Here is a 23,497-nt window from a genome sequence, read left to right as displayed (position 1 = left end):
AGATACTTAAACTCCTCCACTTGAGGCAGGAACTCTCCACCAACCTGAAGTGGGCAAACCACCCTTTTCCACTTCTTACCAATCGAATCATAAATTATATATATATATATTAGTAATATATGATATTATATATATTAGTCAGTGTTTTTATGGATGTAAGGTGTTGGGATAGTTTGTTTAACAATGATTTAGTGCCATTATCTCACACTACTGTCATGGTCAATTTACTTAATTACTGTACTTATGAGAGAACAGCTGTTCAATTAGCCCTGTGATTGACTGGATGACCTGTCAATCAACCAAGCAGAAAGGGTTTGACCGGTTTCTATAATGGAGCCACCAATTCACTGATATGTGCCACTGGTGTGTTCATATGTGACAAAGTCAAAACATATCAGAAACACCATAAAACTACCACAAATAGTCTGTATGGTTTCTCTGAAGTTATGTGCTTATAGGTTTGTGAGGAACTGGATCTAACTGAAACTCTCCTCCACTGCAGCTCTCAATACGCTCACGAACAAGTTTCGCAGCAGGTTTGCTGTTGATGCTGAACCTCACTCGATAACACATGCTGTAACCAGGGAGTTTTGAGAGCTACAGTGTATAATTTGTTAAATTATACGTTGCAGTGTTGAGTGTTCTGGCAATAAACATTTTGCCTGGCAATGATCCACTGAGAATCAACAAACCTGCAGCTATTGCAAACCCCTGACAGACTTTCTGGTGCCCACCTGGCTGAGCCGCCTCTGCTCAAAAACAGAAGAATTATATAAGGATAATATAAAATAAACAATATAGTTTACAAAATGATGCTTTTTACTATATACACGTATTTGAGCTTCAAAAACGTAAAGGGTCTTACGTATTTTCATATAATTAACGTATAAATGCTTACGTATAACCTACTGCATACTTTAGAGTGGATAGGCAGAGCGTGGCAAGATTGTGACAAACAAAAGATATGATAAATATGCGATTGCGCCTTGTAACATCTCTTTTAATAATAATAATAATAGCCAAGTTAAGTCACTGTTATTTATATATCGCTTTTTACAATGCTGATTGTGTCAAAGCAGCTTTACAGTATTAAACAGGGAAATATAGTGTGCTGAAAGAAGCGGTGTTTCGTTTGATTTAATCTCATTGTAATAGTCAAGGATATTAATAATCAATATAGCGAGGACTCATACTACTACTACTAATAATAAATACATTAATTGGCGTTCAAATCACGTTCCTTTAATGTGTAGGCTACAGAAGACATCTTTTAAAGTGTTTGAAATAAAGCATGGAATGTATACACACGCGCGCGCACACACACACATTAGCCTTGGCTTTAATTACAGAAAAAATACCATGCTGGGTAATTGCATGTTTTTTTTTTTGTTGTTGTTTTTTCTTCATATATCTATCTATATATAGCCTACACTGTAAAAATGATCGTGATTTTAACGGTAAAAAACTGTGAAAATGCTACGGTAAAAACCTGTTACATGGTTAACGGAAAGTTCCTGTAAAATCTACAGGGAAAAAACGTAAACTGACGTTCCCAGAATTCCCTGCGTTCCATTTCAAATTCTGTTTGAATTTGACATTTTTTCTTTGAAATAACTGTTTCTTCTTAGTTTTTTCTTATCAGTTATGTTTATTAGGGTTGTATGTTACATCTAATGTTGTTAAATGAATGTTTATAGCATATTTCAGTTTAATGAGTCTCACCATGATGGTGTTTAGTGCTTGTGTGAATGACACTGTGCACCTTCTGTATATTCTATTGTCTAAAAGTTGCTTGTGATGGGCTTTGGCTCATCATGTAACTTTCTCATCATCACCTGCATTTTGGTGGTTATTTTTTTTTTTTTTTTTTTTTCGTGACGTATTGTCAAGTATGGTGACCCATACTCGAAATTGGTGCTCTGCGTTTAACCCATCCAAGTGCACACACACAGCAGTGAGTAGTGAACAAATGCACACACACACACACACCGTGAACACACACCCGGAGCAGTGGGCAGCCATGCTGCAGCGCCCGGGGAGCAGTTGGGGGTTCGGTGCCTTGCTCAAGGGCACCTCAGTCGTGGTATTGAGGGTGGAGAGAGCGCTGTACATTCACTCCCCCCACCTGCAATCCCTGCCGGCCGGGGACTCGAACCCGCAACCTTTCGATTACGAGTCCGACTCTCTAACCATTAGGCCACGACTTCCCCTTGTATTCCCCTTGGACTTCCCCGACTTCCCCTTGTATTATCAGTGTATTTCAAAGGAACAAAACAGATTTCAGTACTTTAAAATGTTGGTATATTAAGATTATATCAGTTAAAGAAATTACAGTATTTAACTGTAAATTTAAGTTAAAACTGTAAAACCTAAAATGTTGCTACTGTATTTTTTACGGTAGAATTCTGGCAACCACAGCTGCCAGTTTTTTACCGTAAATTTTACGTATTTTTTTTTACAGTATATATATATATCGTTATTGCAGAGCAGTAAAAAAATCTGCATATATTTTTATGTTGTACTTTTAAACGTGCTGTGTTCAGGTACTAAAATAATCTTTTCGCTTTGCTCGGACCACTTCCGGTGTTTCTCGTTTTGCATAAGGCATCGTGCAAAGGAAATTAGTTGTACAGGTAAGAGTCCTTCTTTTTTTTATTACTTGTTACCTAACATTGTATTAAAAGTTAACTAGAATATACATTTAATATTTCTATATTAGTTATGTAATTTTTTTTCACTTGATATGTTATTTCTCATTTAACGAACTGTTCAAAACTTTCAAATGTAATGATGTATTAAAATGTTTCTGCATAGATGTGCTAATGTTATCCAAACACCAAATCAGCATGATGCAGCATAAACAATCTCTAACGCGGTCAGTAATTAAGATGATGTTTTATGAGCTCAGAGTGGATATTGTTATACTGTACAAATGGGTGATATTTAATCCACCTGTACATATACACTTTAAAAAGCACACTAATGGGCAGAAAACAGCTGTATTTTGGAACATGGCTGGCGCTAGTTTAAGATTTTTGATGGGAGTCTGAGTTCATCTTCCACTGACCAGCTGGTCCAGGCTTGCATTAGTTTAGATCAACTCATTTCCTGTTTGAACTTTGATTTAACCCACCAGTACACAGATTAAATACATGTAATACATTGCTAATTACACAAACATAAGCTACTTAAAATAAAGTGCATCAAGATTGTACTTAAGTGTAGTAGCTGTGTAACAGACATGTGTAACAGTAGCTGCCTATTACATCTACATGATTACAAACTGTACGCACAGGTTGTTCCATAACTTAGTTACATGATAAGTACATTTTATTAAAGGCTACTACTAATTACTTAATTAGGTAATTACCCTGTATTTTGACACCTTAAAATAAAGTGTTACCGATTCTTCAGATTGACTGTTAACACTGTTAGTTCCATGTTTTTAGAACTAGTTCTGTCTGTTCAGACTGCAGCTTGTGTAAGTTAACCAAGCAGCGGATGCTTGAACACTGATCATATTTCTCATGAGGGTATTATCCACATCTGAACACGTCACAGTCTGTCACAGTGTACAAACAGGTGAGGGTGGCAAATGCTAGTTCCACACTTAAGCAAGTTTGGGATCATTAAGATTTTTGAATGTTTTTGAAAGTAGTCACTTATGCTCTCCAGGTTTGTATTTATTTGATTGTTTTCCATTTAAATATAGTAAAATGTAATTTATTCCTGTGATGCGCAGCTGTATTTTCAGCATCATTACTCCAGTCTTCAGTGTCACATGATCCTTCAGAAATCATTCTAGTGTGCTGATTAGCTGCTCAAGACACATTTCTGATTATTAGCAATGCTGGAAAGGTTTTTGCCGATTAATATTTTTGTACGAACTGTGATACATTTCAGGAGTGTTTGATGAATAGAAAGTTCAAAGGAACAGCATTTATTTGAACAAATCTTTTGTAACATTGTCATTCTTGATCATTTCAATAAAAAATAAATCAATAAAAAAAAAACTGCCCTTAATCTTTTTGTAGACCCATAAAAAGCATGTTGGCTGGTGGGAATGCATCATCCTCTGGCATTTTGATTCAATTCATTACAAACTAACAAGTCCCACTTTCTCACCTCATCTCATCAAAAACCATTTGAAAAAAAAAACTCACTCTCCTCGTCTAGTCCCATGCAAAGCATGCTGGGAACTAGAAAATTTCATTTCACACAGTTAAATACACTTCTGTCTTACAAATGTAAGTCAATTGCATGTAATAAATGTATGTTAGGAAAAAATGTTCAAGACTTAATGCATTAGCTCATTTTAATTAATTCAAACAAGCAGCAAAATAATGTTTTGCGTGAACCGTGTGTGAACATTCTGCTAAACATCTCCATTTGTGGTCCACAGCAGGTTTAGAACGACATGAGGGTGAGTAAATCATTACAGAATTATAAATGTCGCACAAACGATTTCTTTAAACGGAATAAATTAACTTGTTTCGCAAAATTAACAACAATGTATTTATAAACCTCCAAATCAAGTATTTTTGCAATTGCTTTCCAAAACATAACTCTGAAACTGTAACTTTGAAATGCACAATCCCGCGATCTACCATCATTTACAATATATAACTCACGGGGGAAAGGAAGATCCGTTTTATTTTCAGTGAAGGACACACAGGATCCAATCACAAACATTCATAACACATCTTCCATTATGTGTGCTAACGGTGTGGTTCTCAACTCTGATCCTGGGAACCCAAGCATTGCACTTTTACCTCCTTTATTTACACACAATTCAGACTATAATATCACTAGCAGAGCACTGCATGAACTGAAGTGCTGCGGGTCTCCAGGTCCGGAGTTAAAAAACACTGTTTAGTGCCATTTATACGCTGATGTCAGAAAGTACAAAGAGACCACAGACAGTGTCATTTCTCATTATGGGAGTGTCTTAAATATCACTTGAACTGTGAGTCTTCACCTTCAGCTCGGAGATTCACAAAGTAGATAATCTGGCTACAACATGACATTTTGGCACCGAAACCAAGAGAAACTGAAAAATAAGTGCCCGGTCTAAACTTCCACACTCAAAAACGAAAGCAAATACTGAATGTGTTCCAATGAAACATCACAAATTGTTGCTTCTCGCACGTAAAAAAAAAAAAAAAAAGGAATACTGAACTTGCTTTTACAAATACATGACACGTCAGGCTTGAAGAGCTGAGCTTGGCTGTGCAGGAAGAGAGTAATGAAAAAAACCAGACAGCTGGAAAGACAAACACAAACTCCACCTGGGGCGACACAATCCCCGTCCCTGTCTGATTCGGGCCGTCAGTCTCTGAGGGCGGTTTGTGTGAGCGTGTCGGGGTCTCATTTGGCTTTGCCGGCACCCTGCGTCTCTTCCTCCACCACTACAACGGGCAAATTGTGGAACTGACCATTGGCATCCAGCTGTATCTCCTCCGTCTCACCTTGCACCACCTCCTCGCCTCCTTCCACCATAGTTGCTCCGCCCTCGGCTTCCTCGCCCTCGAGCTGCAGCTCCATGACGCTCACGCTGTGGTCAGCTGCAGCCGGGTCTATCTCGATGAGGGTGGCGTTGTCTTGGTTCTCGTCCTCCTGCACGACACTGACGACGCTCTCTTGCATCACTACCGTACCTGTGACCATCTGACCCTCCTGGGCTACGCCGGAGTTCGCCTTCTGCGTGAACTGGACAAGCTCAACGGGGCTCACAAGCTGCCCGTGGTCCTGCATGACTGTGGTGCCGAGCAGCGTGAGCCCAGACGCCGGATGGAGCGCAATGGTTTCGGTTTTTCCGTCCAAACCCGCGGCGATTCTGGTGAAGATCTGCGAGCCGGCGGGGAGGGTGTGTAGGGTGACCGTGTTGGAGGCTTGGTTGAGGCCTGCCACCGCAAACGACTGGCCGATGGAGGACAGGGTGATGGGGGAGAGCACAGTGAACTGCTGGGGCTGGAGGGTGAGCGGCTGGGCGACGGATGTGCTGAGCACGGTGGTGGAGGCGGGCCGCTGGAGACGGGGGCGTTTGGGAGCGCGTTTGGATGGAGGCGTAGAGGGGAGAACCAGACTGCTTAAGGCCTGGGATTGAGACAGCCAGCTGAGCGACTGCTGCCGTTTCTGCTCCTCCACCTGCTGTTCCAATGCTAAACAGACACACAAGAGATGGTGTTGTTTTCAGAGAGTTGAAACAATCTATGACAGTGGTTCTCAACCACATTCCTGGAGGACCCCCCAACACTGCACATTTTGCATGTCTCCTTAAACAAACACACCTGATTCAGGTATCCTGCTTATTAGTAGAGACTCACAGACTTGAAATGGGTGTGTCAGACAAAGGAGAGTCCTCCAGGAATGTGGTTGAGAACCACTGATCTATGAGACTGACCAGTTCTCACTATTTAATATTAACTTTGAATTTGCATCATTAAACTCTTAATCTGCTGCTTATAAATAGTTAGTAAGGTAGTTGTTAAAGGGATAGTTCACCAAAAAATGAAAATTCTGTCATTAATTACTCACCCTCATGTCGTTCCAGACCCATAAGACCTTCGTTTATCTTTGGAACACAAATTAAGATATTAAGAAGGACATACACACAAGATTACGTTCTGGGGTACTCTCCAAAATGGTGGAAGATGGTAACTCGGGGAGAATGATTGTTGAATAAATTATGTTATTATTGTTATCTTTGCGCACAAAAAGTATTCTCTTAGCTTTGTAAAATTATGGTTGAACCCCTGATGTCATATGGACTATTTTACTGATGTCCTTGCTACGTTTCTGTGCATTGATCGTGGTAATATCTTTGCTGTCTATGAGAGGGTCAGAGAGCTCTCAGATTCAATCAAAAATATCTTAATTTGTGTCCCAAAGATGAACGACATGAGGGCGAGTAATTAAGTTTAGATATGGGGTTTGATTAAAGGCCCGTTCACACCAAGAACGATAACTATAAAGATAACTATATTAGCGTCCACACCAGTGGACGATATCATCTGTTTATACTAAGCGCACGCTCGTCTGCCGCTTTAAATTCTCGCGCTTGTGACTGCAGGATTGATTCTGATTGGCTGTCAATATTTTTATTGTTCATCAGCTGGGAAAAATAGTTCTGAAAGTGATTCCAATAACATCGTTTCTCTGTGCCTTTATTGTTATAGTTGAGGTGTGGGCTCTTTAATATTGAGAACGATTTTTTTTCTTTAGGGATCTAGAATATGGTCATGCAGACTAAAGGCCCGTTCTCACCAAGAACGACAACTATAAAGATAACGTTAAAGATATAGTTCTAAAAATTGTTCTCAATATTAAAGGTAGGGTAGGTGATTTGGTTCAAAAACATTTTTTGTTATGCTGGTTGAAAGTCTCTTCACATCAAGTTAAGTGGTCTACATTTATTTGTATTTATTTATATTGACTGTGGAAGGCATAGGACCATAAAATGTTTGTCCAATCAAAATGTTCGGTCCGAACATTATGATAGGCTGTCCTGCCTGCCTGTCAAATATGTATTCGCACACCTCTGCGCACCCTGTTTGCGCAGACATGAGACATGATATATTTTCTCACCGTGAATGAGACATGAGGTAACCTGACAGCGTTGCATTCAATCCTTCACCAGCGCCGTCTCTCATCGTGATGCTGGTTAGCCTGTGGTCTGCCCGAGTAAGTTCATGTGTTTTGCGGATGTAGGCTTTGCAAAGTGAAGGGAGGGTGGGGGGAGCTTACTTTCAAAGCTAGCTTGCTATTGATAGTCTTTCCTATCCCTTTAAGGCATTAATATGTGCTTTATAAGCACTAATAAACTGCCAATATTGTAGAAATATGCATGCTAATAAGCAACTAGTTAATAGTGAGAACTGGTCCTTAAAACAAAGTGGTACTCTGTGACTTTCCCACAGTAATGAGTGCCCTAATAAGCACAATGCTTTTGTCTAAACCCCCTTTAAAGATGGCATGAAACGTAAATTGCGAGTTTTCTTCCCAACTGTGAAGTATGTTTGAGTGAAACGACTTCTCGAATGAGAAAAAAAAGAGGGCAAGACTTAATTTTTTTTATTGGGAATTCATTGGACCGCTAACTAATTGTTGTGAAGTAACAGGTTGCTGGAGGGGAGGGATAATTGTTCAGCCCTAGAGTCAGTGCAAACGTCATCAGGGCTCATTGAAAAAAGCATGCCTCTACATTTTTGTAAAACTCCAAAAAAACATACCTATACATACAATGCACTTCAGTTTCCAGCTGTAATGAACTAGTGGCAGTAAAACACCAAAAACGTGTATTCCTTATTTCACAAATTATGATAAAGACTTATTTTTTTCTTGCTTATGTTATGACACTTTTATTATAGTGTGTGATTTGTAAATGAATACATTTTGACATCACATAGCCAGCTATATACTCTATTTGTATACTCTTTCACGGATTCATTCATTAATTATTCATTTATATAATATTATTGGGGTTCTTAACTCTGGCCCTTGAGATCCACTTTCCTGCAGAGTTTAGCTCCAACCCTAATCAAACATACCTGAACAAGCTAAACATGGTCTTCAGGATTACTCAAAAGTTACTAGCAAGCGAGTTTGATCAAGGTTGGAGCTAAACTCTGCAGGAAAGTGGACCTCGAGGGCCAGTGTTGAGAACCCGTGCAATTATATTTCATGTTATTTTTCCACTATTGTTCGGTCTTAATGATTGTGTGGTTTCAAGGGATATTTGTGTTCAGAAGTAAGAGATAAGCGAAGGTCTCCATTTCAAAGTTTTTAATGTTACGGGACAATGCTGTGATTGTGAAGCAGTAATCTGTCATTGCTATTGATTATGGTATCATAATCTTAATAATTTAAGACATAATAACATCATCTTAAAAGAGTTTTGGGTACCAGATTAAACACTGGTTTTAGGTATCAGACACGACATGCTGTTAACAGGATTTGGGTATTACAATGTTGCTGACTAATTGTTCTGTTTCCAGACAAACCAGATATTTTCTGACAAGATCTGGTGTCTGTGGCTGGATCTAATATTTCTAGCTTGGAAGCTTGATCTAACACATTAAACTTGATCAGCAGCTCAGCTGGAACAAGGAACAAGGAACTTGACTCGGAACTGAAGTCGGAGTCAAGTCTGAGGTCTTTGACCTGGAGTCCGAGTCAAGTCTGAGGTCTTTGACCTGGAGTCCGAGTCAAGTCTGAAGTCTTTGAACTGAAGTCCGAGTCAAGTCTGAGGTCTTTGAACTGAAGTCGGAGTCAAGTCTGAGGTCTTTGAACTGAAGTCGGAGTCAAGTCTGAGGTCTTTGACCTGGAGTCCGAGTCAAGTCTGAGGTCTTTGACCTGGAGTCTGAGTCAAGTCTGAGGTCTTTGACCTGGAGTCTGAGTCAAGTCTGAGGTCTTTGAACTGAAGTCCGAGTCAAGTCTGAGGTCTTTGAACTGAAGTCCGAGTCAAGTCTGAGGTCTTTGAACTGAAGTCGGAGTCAAGTCTGAGGTCTTTGACCTGGAGTCCGAGTCAAGTCTGAGGTCTTTGACCTGGAGTCCGAGTCAAGTCTGAAGTCTTTGAACTGAAGTCCGAGTCAAGTCTGAGGTCTTTGAACTGAAGTCCGAGTCAAGTCTGAGGTCTTTGAACTGAAGTCGGAGTCAAGTCTGAGGTCTTTGACCTGGAGTCTGAGTCAAGTCTGAGGTCTTTGACCTGGAGTCTGAGTCAAGTCTGAAGTCTTTGAACTGAAGTCCGAGTCAAGTCTGAGGTCTTTGACCTGGAGTCTGAGTCAAGTCTGAGGTCTTTGAACTGAAGTCGGAGTCAAGTCTGAGGTCTTTGACCTGGAGTCCGAGTCAAGTCTGAGGTCTTTGACCTGGAGTCCGAGTCAAGTCTGAAGTCTTTGAACTGAAGTCCGAGTCAAGTCTGAGGTCTTTGAACTGAAGTCCGAGTCAAGTCTGAGGTCTTTGAACTGAAGTCGGAGTCAAGTCTGAGGTCTTTGACCTGGAGTCCGAGTCAAGTCTGAGGTCTTTGACCTGGAGTCTGAGTCAAGTCTGAAGTCTTTGAACTGAAGTCCGAGTCAAGTCTGAGGTCTTTGACCTGGAGTCTGAGTCAAGTCTGAGGTCTTTAAACTGAAGTCGGAGTCAAGTCTGAGGTCTTTGTTGCTGGAGTCTGAGTCAAGTCTGAGGTCTTTGAACTGAAGTCCGAGTCAAGTCTGAGGTCTTTGAACTGAAGTCGGAGTCAAGTCTGAGGTCTTTGACCTGGAGTCCGAGTCAAGTCTGAGGTCTTTGACCTGGAGTCTGAGTCAAGTCTGAGGTCTTTGACCTGGAGTCCGAGTCAAGTCTGAGGTCTTTGACCTGGAGTCTGAGTCAAGTCTGAGGTCTTTGAACTGAAGTCGGAGTCAAGTCTGAGGTCTTTGTTGCTGGAGTCTGAGTCAAGTCTGAGGTCTTTGAACTGAAGTCCGAGTCAAGTCTGAGGTCTTTGACCTGGAGTCTGAGTCAAGTCTGAGGTCTTTGAACTGAAGTCCGAGTCAAGTCTGAGGTCTTTGACCTGGAGTCTGAGTCAAGTCTGAGGTCTTTGAACTGAAGTCCGAGTCAAGTCTGAGGTCTTTGTTGCTGGAGTCTGAGTCAAGTCTGAAGTCTTTGAACTGAAGTCCGAGTCAAGTCTGAGGTCTTTGAACTGAAGTCGGAGTCAAGTCTGAGGTCTTTGTTGCTGGAGTCTAAGTCAAGTCTGAGGTCTTTGTTGCTGAAGTCCGAGTCAAGTCTGAGGTCTTTGTTGCTGAAGTCCGAGTCAAGTCTGAGGTCTTTGTTGCTGGAGTCTGAGTCAAGTCTAAAGTCTTTGACCTGGAGTCTGAGTCAAGTCTCGAGTCTTTGGTCACGAGTCCGAGTCGAGTCTCAAGTCGTTTAATGGCTCGCTAAAAGATCCCATTCAGAATCCTCATGTATTCAAATCTTCCTATTTATGAAGCTGTTTTATAGGCTATAGACAAAATATACGATCTATGATCTGCTTTGTAAAAAGGTGTTAAGATGTAAGCTTAATATACATCCAGCCTGTTACTTATGTTTTAATCCATTACCATGTTCAAAACAGTTTTTCTGTAATCAAATTCTATAAAAAGAGTCTGATCTACCATGACACATAAGGAAATAGCCTATGTGACACAGATATTACAAAACCATACAAATCAAGTATTTCTTTATAAGTCAGGGGTATTCAATTAAAGTTCCAAGAGGCGCTGCCTCTACATTTTCTTCCAAGAGGTCCGGACAAAAAAAATTAAAAAATTACATTTTTACATGTATTGTATTTACATGCGGGGCCATGTGACAGAAAAAAATACTGTTTCTGTTCAGGGTTTCTAAGTTCTATCCTAGCCATCTAACAACAATTTTCCCAATTATAATTACATGACGCTTTTGAAATGTTCTTAGCCTACAAATTAATAATGCTAAATGTAGATCAGAAACATCTCCTCACATCTGGTTTGAACAGTCAGAGTCATAGGTTATAGATAGATAAATAGTAAGAAAAATGCTGAAAATTCTTCTGCTGAGTTTTATCGAAAGTAATCAATAATTTTGCTGCTAACCGTGTTTCTGTTGTTGTTAAAATAACCGCATCATCGCAGCTCTTAAACATGGCGCACCTCGCGGTCCGGATGAATGCCGGGGTGCGGATGCGGTCCGGAGTAATTTCAGGTCGAGTCTGAGTCAAGTCTGAAGTCTATAAAAATGCGACTCGAGCCCGAGTCAATAACTCGAGTGCCCATCTCTGGTATAACCACAGGTTTACTACAAATGCCATGGTTAATCTATGGCTAGTATAACAAAACCATGGTTAATTTTTGGTTACTTTAGCTTAACTATTTTAATTTGTATTTATTTGTAGTAAAACCATGTGCAATTTTCGTAAAGGTACATATATAATTGAAACATTATGTAATAGAGTGAAGGCAAGTAATCTTACCTGACTCTGATATTACAGTCTTAGGGATGTAACGATTACCGGTTTGACGATAAATCATGATAAAATTCCCCACGGTTAGTATTATCGTTTCATATTTTAATTATCATTAAAACCGTATTCGATTACCGTGATTTGAACAACTCGCGATAAATAAATATTGTCTGGCATAAAGCAGTTTTCAGTAACAGTCTCACGTGCGCACGGCAGCACAGTAACTTAGTTTCGTTCTGAGTGAAAACAGGGCGGAAAAGCTGGGAGGTTTTAAAAGAGTGCTAAGGGAATTATACAAATTAATATATCAATGAATTAATTATATGAATGTACCTCTGAAGGTTCGGACTGTCTTCAGAAACGATTTGATGGCATTTTGTTCTCATCTTCGCTCCATGTAATACCTAAAGGAAGTGTTCGCGGAGTTCACAGGAATCAGCTGTAATTCAGCTTTTCCGTATAAAGCGCCACCTGCTGCCAGAGAGTGGATTTACAGACACTTATTTACATTCAGTCTGTGTGCAGTTTCTGTCTGGCCAAAAAATTGACCAAATTTGCATGACCTGCTGTAAATTTTAACCGGTTGATGAAAAACAAGCTTATGTACATTTAAACAATTCAGATATGCTATATAGAATTATTTATGGAGCAGATAAAATACATATAATCATTTATTAATTATCATTTTAATTTAACCCTTTTCTTTAAAGGCTGAAATGTGAGGTCTACCTTTTATGTTAAACTTTTTCAAAGCTTTATTTGAACATTTACATTATTTATTTGAACATGCTATTAAACTGTTGTCAGTCAAATTGTCATTTAAAATCCAGACCTCATTGGTAATGTTATTGTTTTAGTGATTATGCAAACAAAAAGTCATTTTATTTGCTGTTTGTTGATTTTTAAGTATGAAACTTGGTGAAGTGATTTATGTTTCGGTACTTTTTGAACATCTCCAGCACATTTTAACAATACCGTGATAATACTGATAACCGTGATAATTTTGGTCACTATAATCGTGATTAGAAATTTTCATACCGTTACATCCCTAGTCTTAACAGTTTACGTGATCTGGCTCTTGATTTTATTATTTTATTTCTTTGCCGGGAGGCAAACATATCAAAAATTCGCGCAGTAGTAAGAGCGTCTAGTTCACATTGGCCAAAACACACAAGGAAACTGTGAAAAAACGAAATATCGTCAACAATCACAGACATTTCCATTCGGATTGGATTAGAGTTTGCTGAAAAACAGTAGGTAATTTGCTCTAGAATTATTACAAGGGATGTGTGAGAAAAACGCAGACGTGGCAGATTAACATCGGGCGGTATTAACACATAGCAAAGTACGTCTGTGAAACACAAATTCCTCTAACGACCCCCTGGAAAACTATTCCCGTCCGAATAGGGCTTAAGTTAGAAGAATGTCTTCAAATAAAGTGTTAGCAGATATTAAGCAGACAGTCTACTGATCCCATTAGAAGTTATACTATAAACTATAGGAGAATCTTTCACAAAATGATTTAAATTGTGCCTTATGTTTTAGAAACACTTTTAGAAAACCTGTGAATACGAATTATGGGACTTTGTGAAATAATCTAAAGGGCGGCTGGGCTCAGAAAGGCCTTACACTCGTGACACTCGTGTTTTTCTGCTGACAGACAAAGATAGAAGTATACTTGACTGACAGGAGACTACTTCAGAAAATTAACTGAATGGGGGTGGTGCAGCCTAGAGCAATGGGCGTGCTGAAAGGTGAATCAGTACAACAGAAATGACCCCTAACCCCACTCCACACCCTGGCTTTCGACCAATCATGAAGACCTTTCTCCATGCCCCTATCTTTCGGCACGCCCATTGCTCCAGCCTTCTTGAAAAGTTCTAGTCTGAAATAGGGATGCATCCATCTGATACTCAGTATCGGTATCGGCTCCGATACTGTCATTTTCTGCAGATCTGATATTGTGCATATACTATTCTGTGTTATCGTTGAGCCCCACGAAAGGCACAAAAACATTATAAAGCACCATAAAGTGGTTTTGTGCACTATATTTCAAATGTTCTGAATCTGTTCCATAGTTCAATGTGAGATACAGATGAATAATTAAGTTATTAAATTCAATTCATGTAAACTCTTCTCTCCGCTGCGGCTGTCTGTCATCCTCCATTCAGCATTCAAACTGCGTCTTGTTCAGTTACTACAGTCAAGACTATGGAACTCTCTTCAGGAGCGCACAATAACTGAGATTTAAAACTGTTAGAAGAAAAGACTCAAACTATTGCACAGATATAATACACTACGCATCAGGGCCGTATTCACAAAATATCTTAAGGCTAAAAGTAGCTCATAACTCGCCGATTTAAGAGAAAATCTTAAAAATAATGGGCGTGTCATTCCTAAATTTTTGCTCTAAGAGTATTTCACAAAGCGTTTTAGTGCTAAAACTAGCTCCTAAATCTGTGAAACGTTAGGAGTAGTGAAGAGGACACCTAAGTCAACTAACAATGATGACAATGACCTTTTAAAAAGGTATCACCTTTGGTTTTGGAGGTTATCCCAACTCCAAATTTAAATAAAGGCCCAGAAAATACAGGCCCAGCATCTCTTCTCTTTGTACTTTGAACTCTTCTATGCTGCGCGCTGTGACTCCGTGTTGCTTCAAGTGCATCATTCTACGCAGGGGATGCACATAAGCGCTTTGTGCCGCTCTTTATCGGAGCCATTCCCTTTCGTATTGTAATGTTTTACTTTTGCACAATGAAAGATTATTAATAGTCTTTGTTGTTTTGTCCTCTCTATCATATGTTGCTGCCTTCATTACTGTGCTATACATTTAAAATAAATGTTTTTTAATTTTATAGTACATATTTTATATATAAATATATTTGTGACCCTGGACCACAAAACCAGTCTTAGGTCTCTGGGGTATATTTGTAGCAATAGCCAAAAATACACTGTATGGGTCAAAATTATTGATTTTTATTTTATGCCAAAAATCATTAGGATATTACGTAAAGATCATGTTCATTGTAGATATTTTGTAAATTTCCTACTGTAAATATATCAAAACTTAATTTTTGATTAGTAATATGCATTGCTAAGAACTTCATTTGAACAACTTTAAAGGTCATTTTCTCAATATTGTGCTCATAACAAACCATACATCGATGCTTATTTATTCAGCTTTCAGATGATGTATAAATCTCAGTTTCAAAAAATTGTCCCTTATGATTGGTTTTGTGCTCCAGGGTCACATTTACTTGTGTTTCATGAATGTATTTTACAACAATACAAAGAGCAATGTGTGACATTTTAGCAGATTTAGTCCCACACTTATTAACTTTTATTTGTTCCCCACCAAATTTTGTTTCACTAAATGTTTAGATTTTATACAATTATTGTGCACTCATGATTTTTCTAGAGTAGGCTATCTTTTGCTGCTGAATCACCACTAACCTAGTTTATAACACTGTGCTGGTATCAGATTGAGGTATCGGATCGGATCATGGTATCGCTGCATCCCTAGTCTGAAACCATCTCTACTGTCTCTTCACTCACTTGTCAGTGCTCTGAGGGCCTGCGTATGTTCCGGGTCCGTCATTTGCCGTCGAACATTCAGAATTTGTTTGATGGAGTCCAGCAGGTCAAAGACTTGTGCCAGGTTACTCAGAACCGCAATCTCTGCAAGATCCACAGATCACATGATCACATCTCACGCACACACACTAAACACCAACTCAACATTAATAGCCACATTCTGCTACCACAACTACACCTGAATTACAACACTACTACATAAACTGACAAAACGTCTCGGTGGTCCTATTTATATTAAATAAACTGCTTAATAAAGTGTTTTTTTGTTCATTTATTGAACTGACAGCCAGCCTGCTAATTCATTTTGGATTTATTTATTATTTTTGGAGCTTTATGTGAAAAATGACTGACAGTTTTGCAGCAGAAAGCATTCAGTATGGTACTTTGATCATTTTTGAGGTCTCCGCAAAGAGTGACTGACAGTTGTTTAACGGTATACCCTTTTCATTAACCAGCTGGGCAAGAAGTAACAGCTGTTCTTGGGTCCAGTTTGGTTTTCTTGTACGTTTGCATGTCTTACTATCAGCCATGATTATTCTACTCTGTTAATTAAAAGGCGGTTTATATGCATCCACTACAAGAAGCATGCATGTAAGAGACTGACAATTAGCTGAACATATATTTGTTTAATTAGTGACACTTAGCCTGCATGTTAAAATCTTTATTTGAATGTGGCAATTAACATTATTTTTTAAACCTTTATTTGGATATGGCAACATAATATCATGCTCTACAATATTTCTATGAATATATCTCTGACAGAGACCCCGCCCCTCTCCTATCAGCCAATCACTGTGTGCATAGTTAGTAAGCATGCTGACATCATCCATAGCAACGAGGTCAACACCGCCCTTACTCTTAGATTAAGACTTCTCTCTATTCCTTAGTAAAAGTTTGTGAATAGGTTTTAAGAGAAGCTCTTAGCTAAAAACTTTTACTGCTATTTAGGAGAACTCTTAGTGGTAAGATAAAATGCTGTGTGAATATGGGTCCAGATGTTTCTGATTAGGGTTGGAGCTGAACTTCACGGGACAAACCTGTCACAGATGAAGCACTGACCTGCGTCCTGTAGAGAGCTCTGATCCATGCGCAGCTGAACTCCTCTCAGCAGACTCAGCAGCTCGGAGCGGATATTAGACACCACCTCCCCCATCAGCCCCACCTCAGCGATGCCCCTCCAGAAACTCAGCGTCTCGTCTGGGGTCACACACAGTACAGCACTCGTGACGTCTGTGGATGTCATCTTCATTAACGTATGAGAGTCTGAATGCTTACCTGAGATATCAGGTGAGTCTCGTTTCTCTGAGGTTTCTACCGTGGCTGTGCTCCACTCCACCGTATCGATCACGTCTTCTTTCTTCTCCTCTGCTGTGGCCATCTGACCTCCGTTACCCACAGAAACATGCCCTGCAGGACACACAAACAGACACTATGTATTATTTAGGGTACATTTTATGTCTATTGATGATTACATAACTTTCCTAACATATTTTATGCATTGAGAGAATACATACTATAATTGCACACATATATTTTGCGTACCCTGTTTTTCAGTTTATCAGTTATTTTTTTTGCAAAGTCTGCTTTTTCTAAATAATGAATTCAAAATGTTGAAGTCAAGATTATATTTATATATATATATATATATATATATATTAGTGCTGTCAAACGATGAATTGAAGCATCCATAACAAAAGATTTTAACTCACATCCACAAAAAAAAATAAAAATATTCTGTCAACTGTGTTACAAACCAAATATCCCCCAAAAACTAAAAATGGTTTATCATAAAACTATATGACCAGCATCATGTCATTTTCTTCTGCGGCTGACATTTTGAACACATTATGTTACATTTTTTTTTTTTTTTATGTATATATTTCCAATGTGAGACCTATTGTAAAGGAGTATATTAATTGCCTGTCAACAATGTTGGGGGCATTGTTATGATTTGCAATACCTGTATCATTTTAATTCAAATAAATATTAAAATCTGAGGTTAACCTGGTCAAGAAATTAACATTTGGTTTGCCAGACAAGGCCTGCCACTGAAATTATGAGTCAAAATGGCCAAATTGTCAACTATGTTACCTGTCAATCTATACAGTTGTCTGTAACGCAGTTAACAAACTCACCAACATTTGTAATATCAAAATGGTGTTTAATGATTAAGCTTGGCGACTAGCAGATAAGTTACATTGATAAAAATATATATCAAGTGAAACCATTAGCTGTTTTACTGAGAAAGCATTTTCCAAATGTACCTTAAATTATTGGTACAAAATGAAATCAAAAAAAAATTTTTTTGCTGAAAGTTGTGTGAAAAACATACATAGATTATTTTTACCTAAATTTTTATTTATTAATTTAAAGATTTTGAATTTAACTGACAATAACCGTCATTTGGTCAAAGTTGTGTCACTAGCCATGTTTCCATGCAAAGTTGCGCAAAATATTGAAATATTGCATAACAAATTTGCGAACAAGCACCGTTTCCATCTAACGAGTCAAAGAGAACAAAATCGCCACTTCCTGATAAACTGGCACTATAAATCACTACGATAAACAGGAGATGCCACTGAATATAATCAGTTTCATATATAATAATTTACTTGCGCCTTACAGCGAGCAGACGAAACACAATAAATGCGGTCATTGCTTTCGGCGTTGGATGCTGCTGTTTGGGAACGCAGTCGTGTAACAGTTCTGGGAGGTAATTATACATAAATACTTTGACGACAGACTTTGTTCAGGCGTTTCAGAATGAGCATAACATTTCAGATGCTGTCGAACGAGATCTGTCCACTGGTTAATCAGGTTTTGCCGTCCCACAGCGCAAAGTCACATGACTTTTTTGATGCGCATGGAGGAATTTATACGCTACTGATTAACCTAGTGAAAAATAAATATACCTAAATGTATTTGAAATATATTTATTTCATGATAAGTATATTACAAATACTTTTTTTATATATATATATATTTATATACTTAATAAAATGTCCTGCAATTGTACTTTTAGTACACCTAACTGGTGTACTGGAACAACTACTTTTGTACTTAATGCACTTTAATTGTGCAGAAGTAACTATTGCAAGTATATTTCAGGTACATTTTAAATATTTAGCATCTAAAGTTCGATATTATTCAAAGATCATGCAATCCTCATCAAAAGTGACATTAAAACACATTTTAGACTTAATAACAAGAAAAGTGCATTGTGCACAAGTAGAGTGAGTGAGTGTGTGTGTGTGTGTGTGTTCTGACCCTGAGCTGTGGTGGGTGTGCTGAGCCCACTGCCGTCCGGTGGGAAGCGTGTGTTGTTGATCAGCAGGTCAAACTTGGTGCTGCGGCAGGTGTTTGTGCAGAGCGTGCTGTGCTGATAGAAATCCAGCTGACCCGAGTCCATCATCTTCCTTCATGACACCCACACACACACACACACACACACACACATACACACACAGAGCTGTCAGAGGTTATGACTACCACTCACTGAAGAATACAATTATGTTTTCATTGAAAATCCAAAAGGGGTCAAAGTGGGGACTTTTCCTTGATCTTGTGTAACAAATGAGCTTGATATACAGTGGTGGCCATAATTATTAGTACACTAGTATTCTCAGCAGCTAAAAATGGTTGTAAGTCAGTTATTTCTATCTTTTGCTGTAGTGTGTCAGGAGGAAATATCAGTTTACATTTCCAAACATTCATTTTGCCATTAATTGTAATAATCCAGTGAGATGTTTGTCTGAAACAGCCAGTGCTCCTCAGAGATCTGATCATCATCCAGGTTTCTTGAAGCGTCTTGGCGACACAGTTCTTCTGGATTGAGTCTGTCTCAGTTTGTTCTGTTTCTTCATGTCACTCCAGACAGACTGGATGATGATCAGATCAGATCTCTGTGATCAATGAGAACCCCCCGGAGGCGGGGCAAGCGTTGCAAGCTTTTGTTTACAGTAGCAAATTGGAATGGCAACTGTTTAATTTGATGCCAACATGGCAGAGGAGGCATTCTGCGCTGCATTTTTTATAAAACCATTCCTCAGCACTGTGTCTCGCGTTTTTAAATGCAAAGATGCGTTCTGTGTTTAACAGCTTGTAAAAAAAAGTGCAACAAAAATACTAATTCCACATTTTCATAAAAATGGTTATGAAAAACTCAATTTTGAGTGCCTTTGAAGCGCAATAAAAAATAATATGTGACCCTGGAGCACTAAACCAGTCTTAAGTTGCTGGGGTATATTTGTAGCAATAGCCAACAATACATTGTATGGGTCAAATCTATCAATTTTTCTTTTATGCCAAAAATCATTAGGATATTAAGTAAAGATCATGTTCCATGAAGATATTTAGTCAATTTCTTATCATAAATATATAAAAACTTAATGTTTGATTAGTAATATGCATTGCTAAGAACTTCATTTGAACAACTTTAAAGGAGATTTTCTCAATATTTAGATTTTTTTTGCACCCTCAGATTCCAGATTTTCAAATAGTTGTATCTCATAACAAACCATACATCAATGGAAAGATTATTTATTCTGCTTTCAGATGATGTATAAATCTAAATTGACCCTTATGACTGGATTTGTGGTCCCGGGTCACATAAATGCATAAAGCCTGAGCAGACCTGAGCATAATCCCACCCATCCGGATCGCTCGCTTCCAGTCCTTCAAGGTGGCTTTACCCGACAAGTGCACAAACTGCTTTGGACTAATCAACTGATCCTCATACTGCGGGGAAACAGAGAAAGCCAGATTAAACACATTACCAGCGGTTATCTGCAGCATTAAGCTCTACACAACACCAACCTTCACACATTTGACATTGATTCCTGGGCAGACGAACTTCTTGAATAGGAGGATGGCTTTACTCTCTCCGCATGTAATGGGATAACCAAGCTCCAAATCCTCTCCTTCAGCAGACGCCTCATCTGAACATACACACACATCAACAAGAGTTTATTGTGGCAAAACTGCATACGGTGTATTTAGGGCTTGGAGAGAGCTGATAAATTTGAGCAGACAGCATTTAAGATGCACTTGCAGAATGATTACTGCTAATAATTATGATGTGAATTACAGACGGTTTAAACTACATGCTGCATTTAATAAAATACACGTGAGCTGTGCAAAACCTGCTGTCATGACGTGAAGGAAAATCCCCACTGTTAAGTTTTAGGACATGGTTACCTTGTGTCTCCACAGCAACAACTGCACCATCTGTCTCACTGCTTTCATCTCCAAGCCTATCAAACAGAAAACATCATCTATAACATCAAGCTGCATCGGTTTACTCCAGAATAGTTTTTGTTTAATATGACAGGTTTGATGCATTATTGTTATTATGTTTGTGTTGTGGTCACCCAGCTGTGATGGGCTGCAGCTGCAGGATCATCTGAGTCTTGCTTTGGTTGTCTGGATCTGCATCCTCTTCCTCAGCGCTCTTCACCACCACCACGTCCTCCATGGACACAGTGACTTCTGTCTCTGCCATAGCCCACGCTCTCCTTCAACACCGAGGAGTATGACAGTCCTGCTTTAGATTTGGGATTTTAGTCAGATTGTGGAATAAAGGTTTAGAAATTAAGAATTTTAAATCCCTGCTTTCTATTCGTATATATTGTTAAATGTAATTGAGTCAAAGCTGTATTTCCAGCATCATTACTCCAGTCTTCAGTGTCACATGATCTTCAGAAATCATTCTAATGATTTGCTGCTCACTATTATTATTATCATCAGTGTTTTTCATGATTTTTTGACAAATTCAAATGAACAGCATTTGAAAAAGCATTTAAAATATGTTGTAACATTATAAAAGTCTTTATTGTCACTTTAATGTGTCCTTGAATATTTTTTTATAGAATGATTTCTAAAGATCATGTGACAGTGAATTTTTAATTAAATATATTACAATAGAAAACTCTCTTTTGAAGTGTAATAATATTGTAATAATTGAATTGTAATAATATAAAAAATATATATATATTTTCAAACTTTTGGCCAATAGTCTACATAATAATAATAATTATTATATGCATTTATATTGTTGTTGTTGTTTATTATTATTCTATTATACCGATTAGTAGATTATAAATAGAAGACCTTTAAAATTTAACATGTTTAATTTTCTCAATAGACAATCCTGGTCTTAAACATTTTTTAAATTAATCATATATAAATTTCTTAAGCAACATAACATCAAACTTTACAATTAAGCAATGGAAAGTTTCAACGTAAAACACCATTGCAGACTTCAATGCTTTATATTTTCAAATTCTTCTTTTTTTAACAGAAATAAATTGAGGCACCAAGAATAATGATCGTTGGCAGCCTCGGGTTTTAAAACTTGTGCATTCATAAAAAAAAATAACAATAAAACTAACAGTTACCCAAACATAATTCCTTATTACAACCGCCTGACAAATTACTTCAGTCAAGTTGCAACAAGTATTTCACTTAAAAATATATATATATTAAATGACAATAACATAAGGTATGGTACTAACTACATAAACTACTAGTTTTATATCCACAACTAAAATAAAAATCCCTACTGCCTTACTGTCAGGCACTTGTATGCATCTAAATAAATATTATTTGGTCAATGTTTTGCTCATCCTCTAATGAAGACTAACTAAACAGCTGGCTTTCTACAAGATACGTGCTCCGTGGATTTAAAGACATGATAATAGCATTGAATAACGGTGGAGTAAATATATAATCACTGTACATTTGACCATGCTAACAACAGATTGTCCTAAAATACCTTATCAGCTATCATTCATTAGCCAAACTAGCTTAACACACCGCTGCAGTGTTTGAATGAGCTCCGGTGTGCGTTTATGATGATTTAACTGCTGTAATATCTGAGGTGTTGCGGCGGAAACTATGATGGTTGCCATGGTGAATGTTTCTTTTAAGAAGTGTTGTGCTCTTCGGAGGCTAACTCGGTTAGCATGTTAGCCCTTCACAGTGCGCCATTTCATTCTCACTGCTCTGCTGGACGTGATGCTAACGCGCTAGGCTAGCTTCACTTCGCTGTTTGTTTGCTCGTTTGGGAGTGAAGGTGTGTTTACAAACAAACAGCGCATTCACAAACACCTCGAGCGCAGCTAATTCACGCAGCGTTCGCGAGCCGTGCTGTATCTAAATGACGCGCTGGCGTCGCGCCGCGGTGCTCTGTTCTCATGACGTCTCCCGTGCGGCGGGACGCACACACACAAACGACGCGACGCTCCTCCGCCATTCGACGGGGCTTCCGCGGACGCTTCTGGTCGACGGGCCGCTGAAGTGCTCCGCCGCGCTCGAGGCGTTTATCCGCAGAGTTTGGACCGGTCTTACCGTTTAGATCGCGCTCGGTGCCATCCTTGCGTTGCGTGAACATGCGCAGTGTGTTAGAGCTGCACTTCCTGCTCGAGCTCGTCCCTGTTCAGACACCGCAGCACTGCTCCTGCTGAAGTAAACCAGGGGCATGTCGCTGAACAAGTCTCGGTTTTGTGTAATAATAGTAGCTCTTCTGCGTCTGTTTGTATGAACTTCACAACATCAGCTGGCCTTTGATATCTGAAGACTTTATTTGCAAAAACAGATAACTACGTTTTTATTACTTTTCTTAAATCGTGTTTTTTTGTGTTAATATGTAGTTATTTGGCCTATTAACTGGAACGCAGGACAAAAAAACATGATTTTGGAACATTTATTTGCTAATATTCAGTGTTGGGGGGCTATTTTAAGGTGTCCTTGTGTATACAACTATATTGCCAAAAGTATTGGCACCCCCGTTTAATGAACAGGTTTGCCTACTTTAGTAATTTCCATGTTGAAGCATATAATGGTATTCTAGGGAATCGTGTGCTTCTGATTTTATAGCCACAGTTTCTATTCTAACATCAAAAAGAAAGGATTGATTGAGTCAGTGTGGAAGAACTTGACTGGTCTGCAGAA

General features: G+C 38.7%; 1 protein-coding gene across 4 annotated transcripts; it reads right to left on the bottom strand.

The window, feature by feature from the left end:
• Positions 1-3,911: 3,911 nt before the first annotated feature.
• Positions 3,912-23,100, bottom strand: gmeb1 (glucocorticoid modulatory element binding protein 1). Of its 4 annotated transcripts, none has more exons than XM_079380617.1 (10): positions 22,895-23,100; positions 20,917-21,086; positions 20,744-20,799; positions 20,363-20,484; positions 20,181-20,284; positions 18,815-18,963; positions 16,823-16,954; positions 16,607-16,744; positions 15,509-15,631; positions 3,912-6,161 (listed from the first exon to the last, which is right to left on the bottom strand). In XM_079380617.1, the coding sequence occupies exons 2-10, from the start codon at positions 21,045-21,047 to the stop codon at positions 5,368-5,370; spliced, it is 1,749 nt and encodes a 582-aa protein (XP_079236743.1). In that variant the 5' UTR covers positions 21,048-21,086; positions 22,895-23,100; the 3' UTR covers positions 3,912-5,367. The 4 variants fall into 4 exon arrangements, with proteins under 4 accessions (XP_079236743.1, XP_079236744.1, XP_079236745.1 ...); XM_079380618.1 differs by lacking the exon at positions 22,895-23,100 and adding an exon at positions 22,320-22,874 and having other exon boundaries at positions 20,917-21,089; XM_079380619.1 differs by lacking the exon at positions 22,895-23,100 and adding an exon at positions 22,361-22,750.
• Positions 23,101-23,497: the final 397 nt, after the last annotated feature.

Source organism: Barbus barbus, assembly GCF_936440315.1.
Source record: "Barbus barbus genome assembly, chromosome: 27".
Classification (NCBI taxonomy): domain Eukaryota; kingdom Metazoa; phylum Chordata; class Actinopteri; order Cypriniformes; family Cyprinidae; genus Barbus; species Barbus barbus.
The sequence above is the reverse complement of the archived record's forward strand: the minus strand, read 5'-3'. Positions and strand labels throughout refer to the sequence as shown.

Coding starts and splice junctions, on each gene's coding strand:
- gmeb1 (XM_079380617.1), bottom strand. CDS start 21,047: ATGGCAGAGACAGAAGTCACTGTGTCCATGGAGGACGTGGTGGTGGTG. Junction 20,485..20,743: donor TGTTGCTGTGGAGACACAAG/GTAACCATGTCC, acceptor GTGTATGTTCAG/ATGAGGCGTCTGCTGAAGGA. Junction 6,162..15,508: donor GGCCCTCAGAGCACTGACAA/GTGAGTGAAGAG, acceptor GTGTCTGTTTAG/CATTGGAACAGCAGGTGGAG.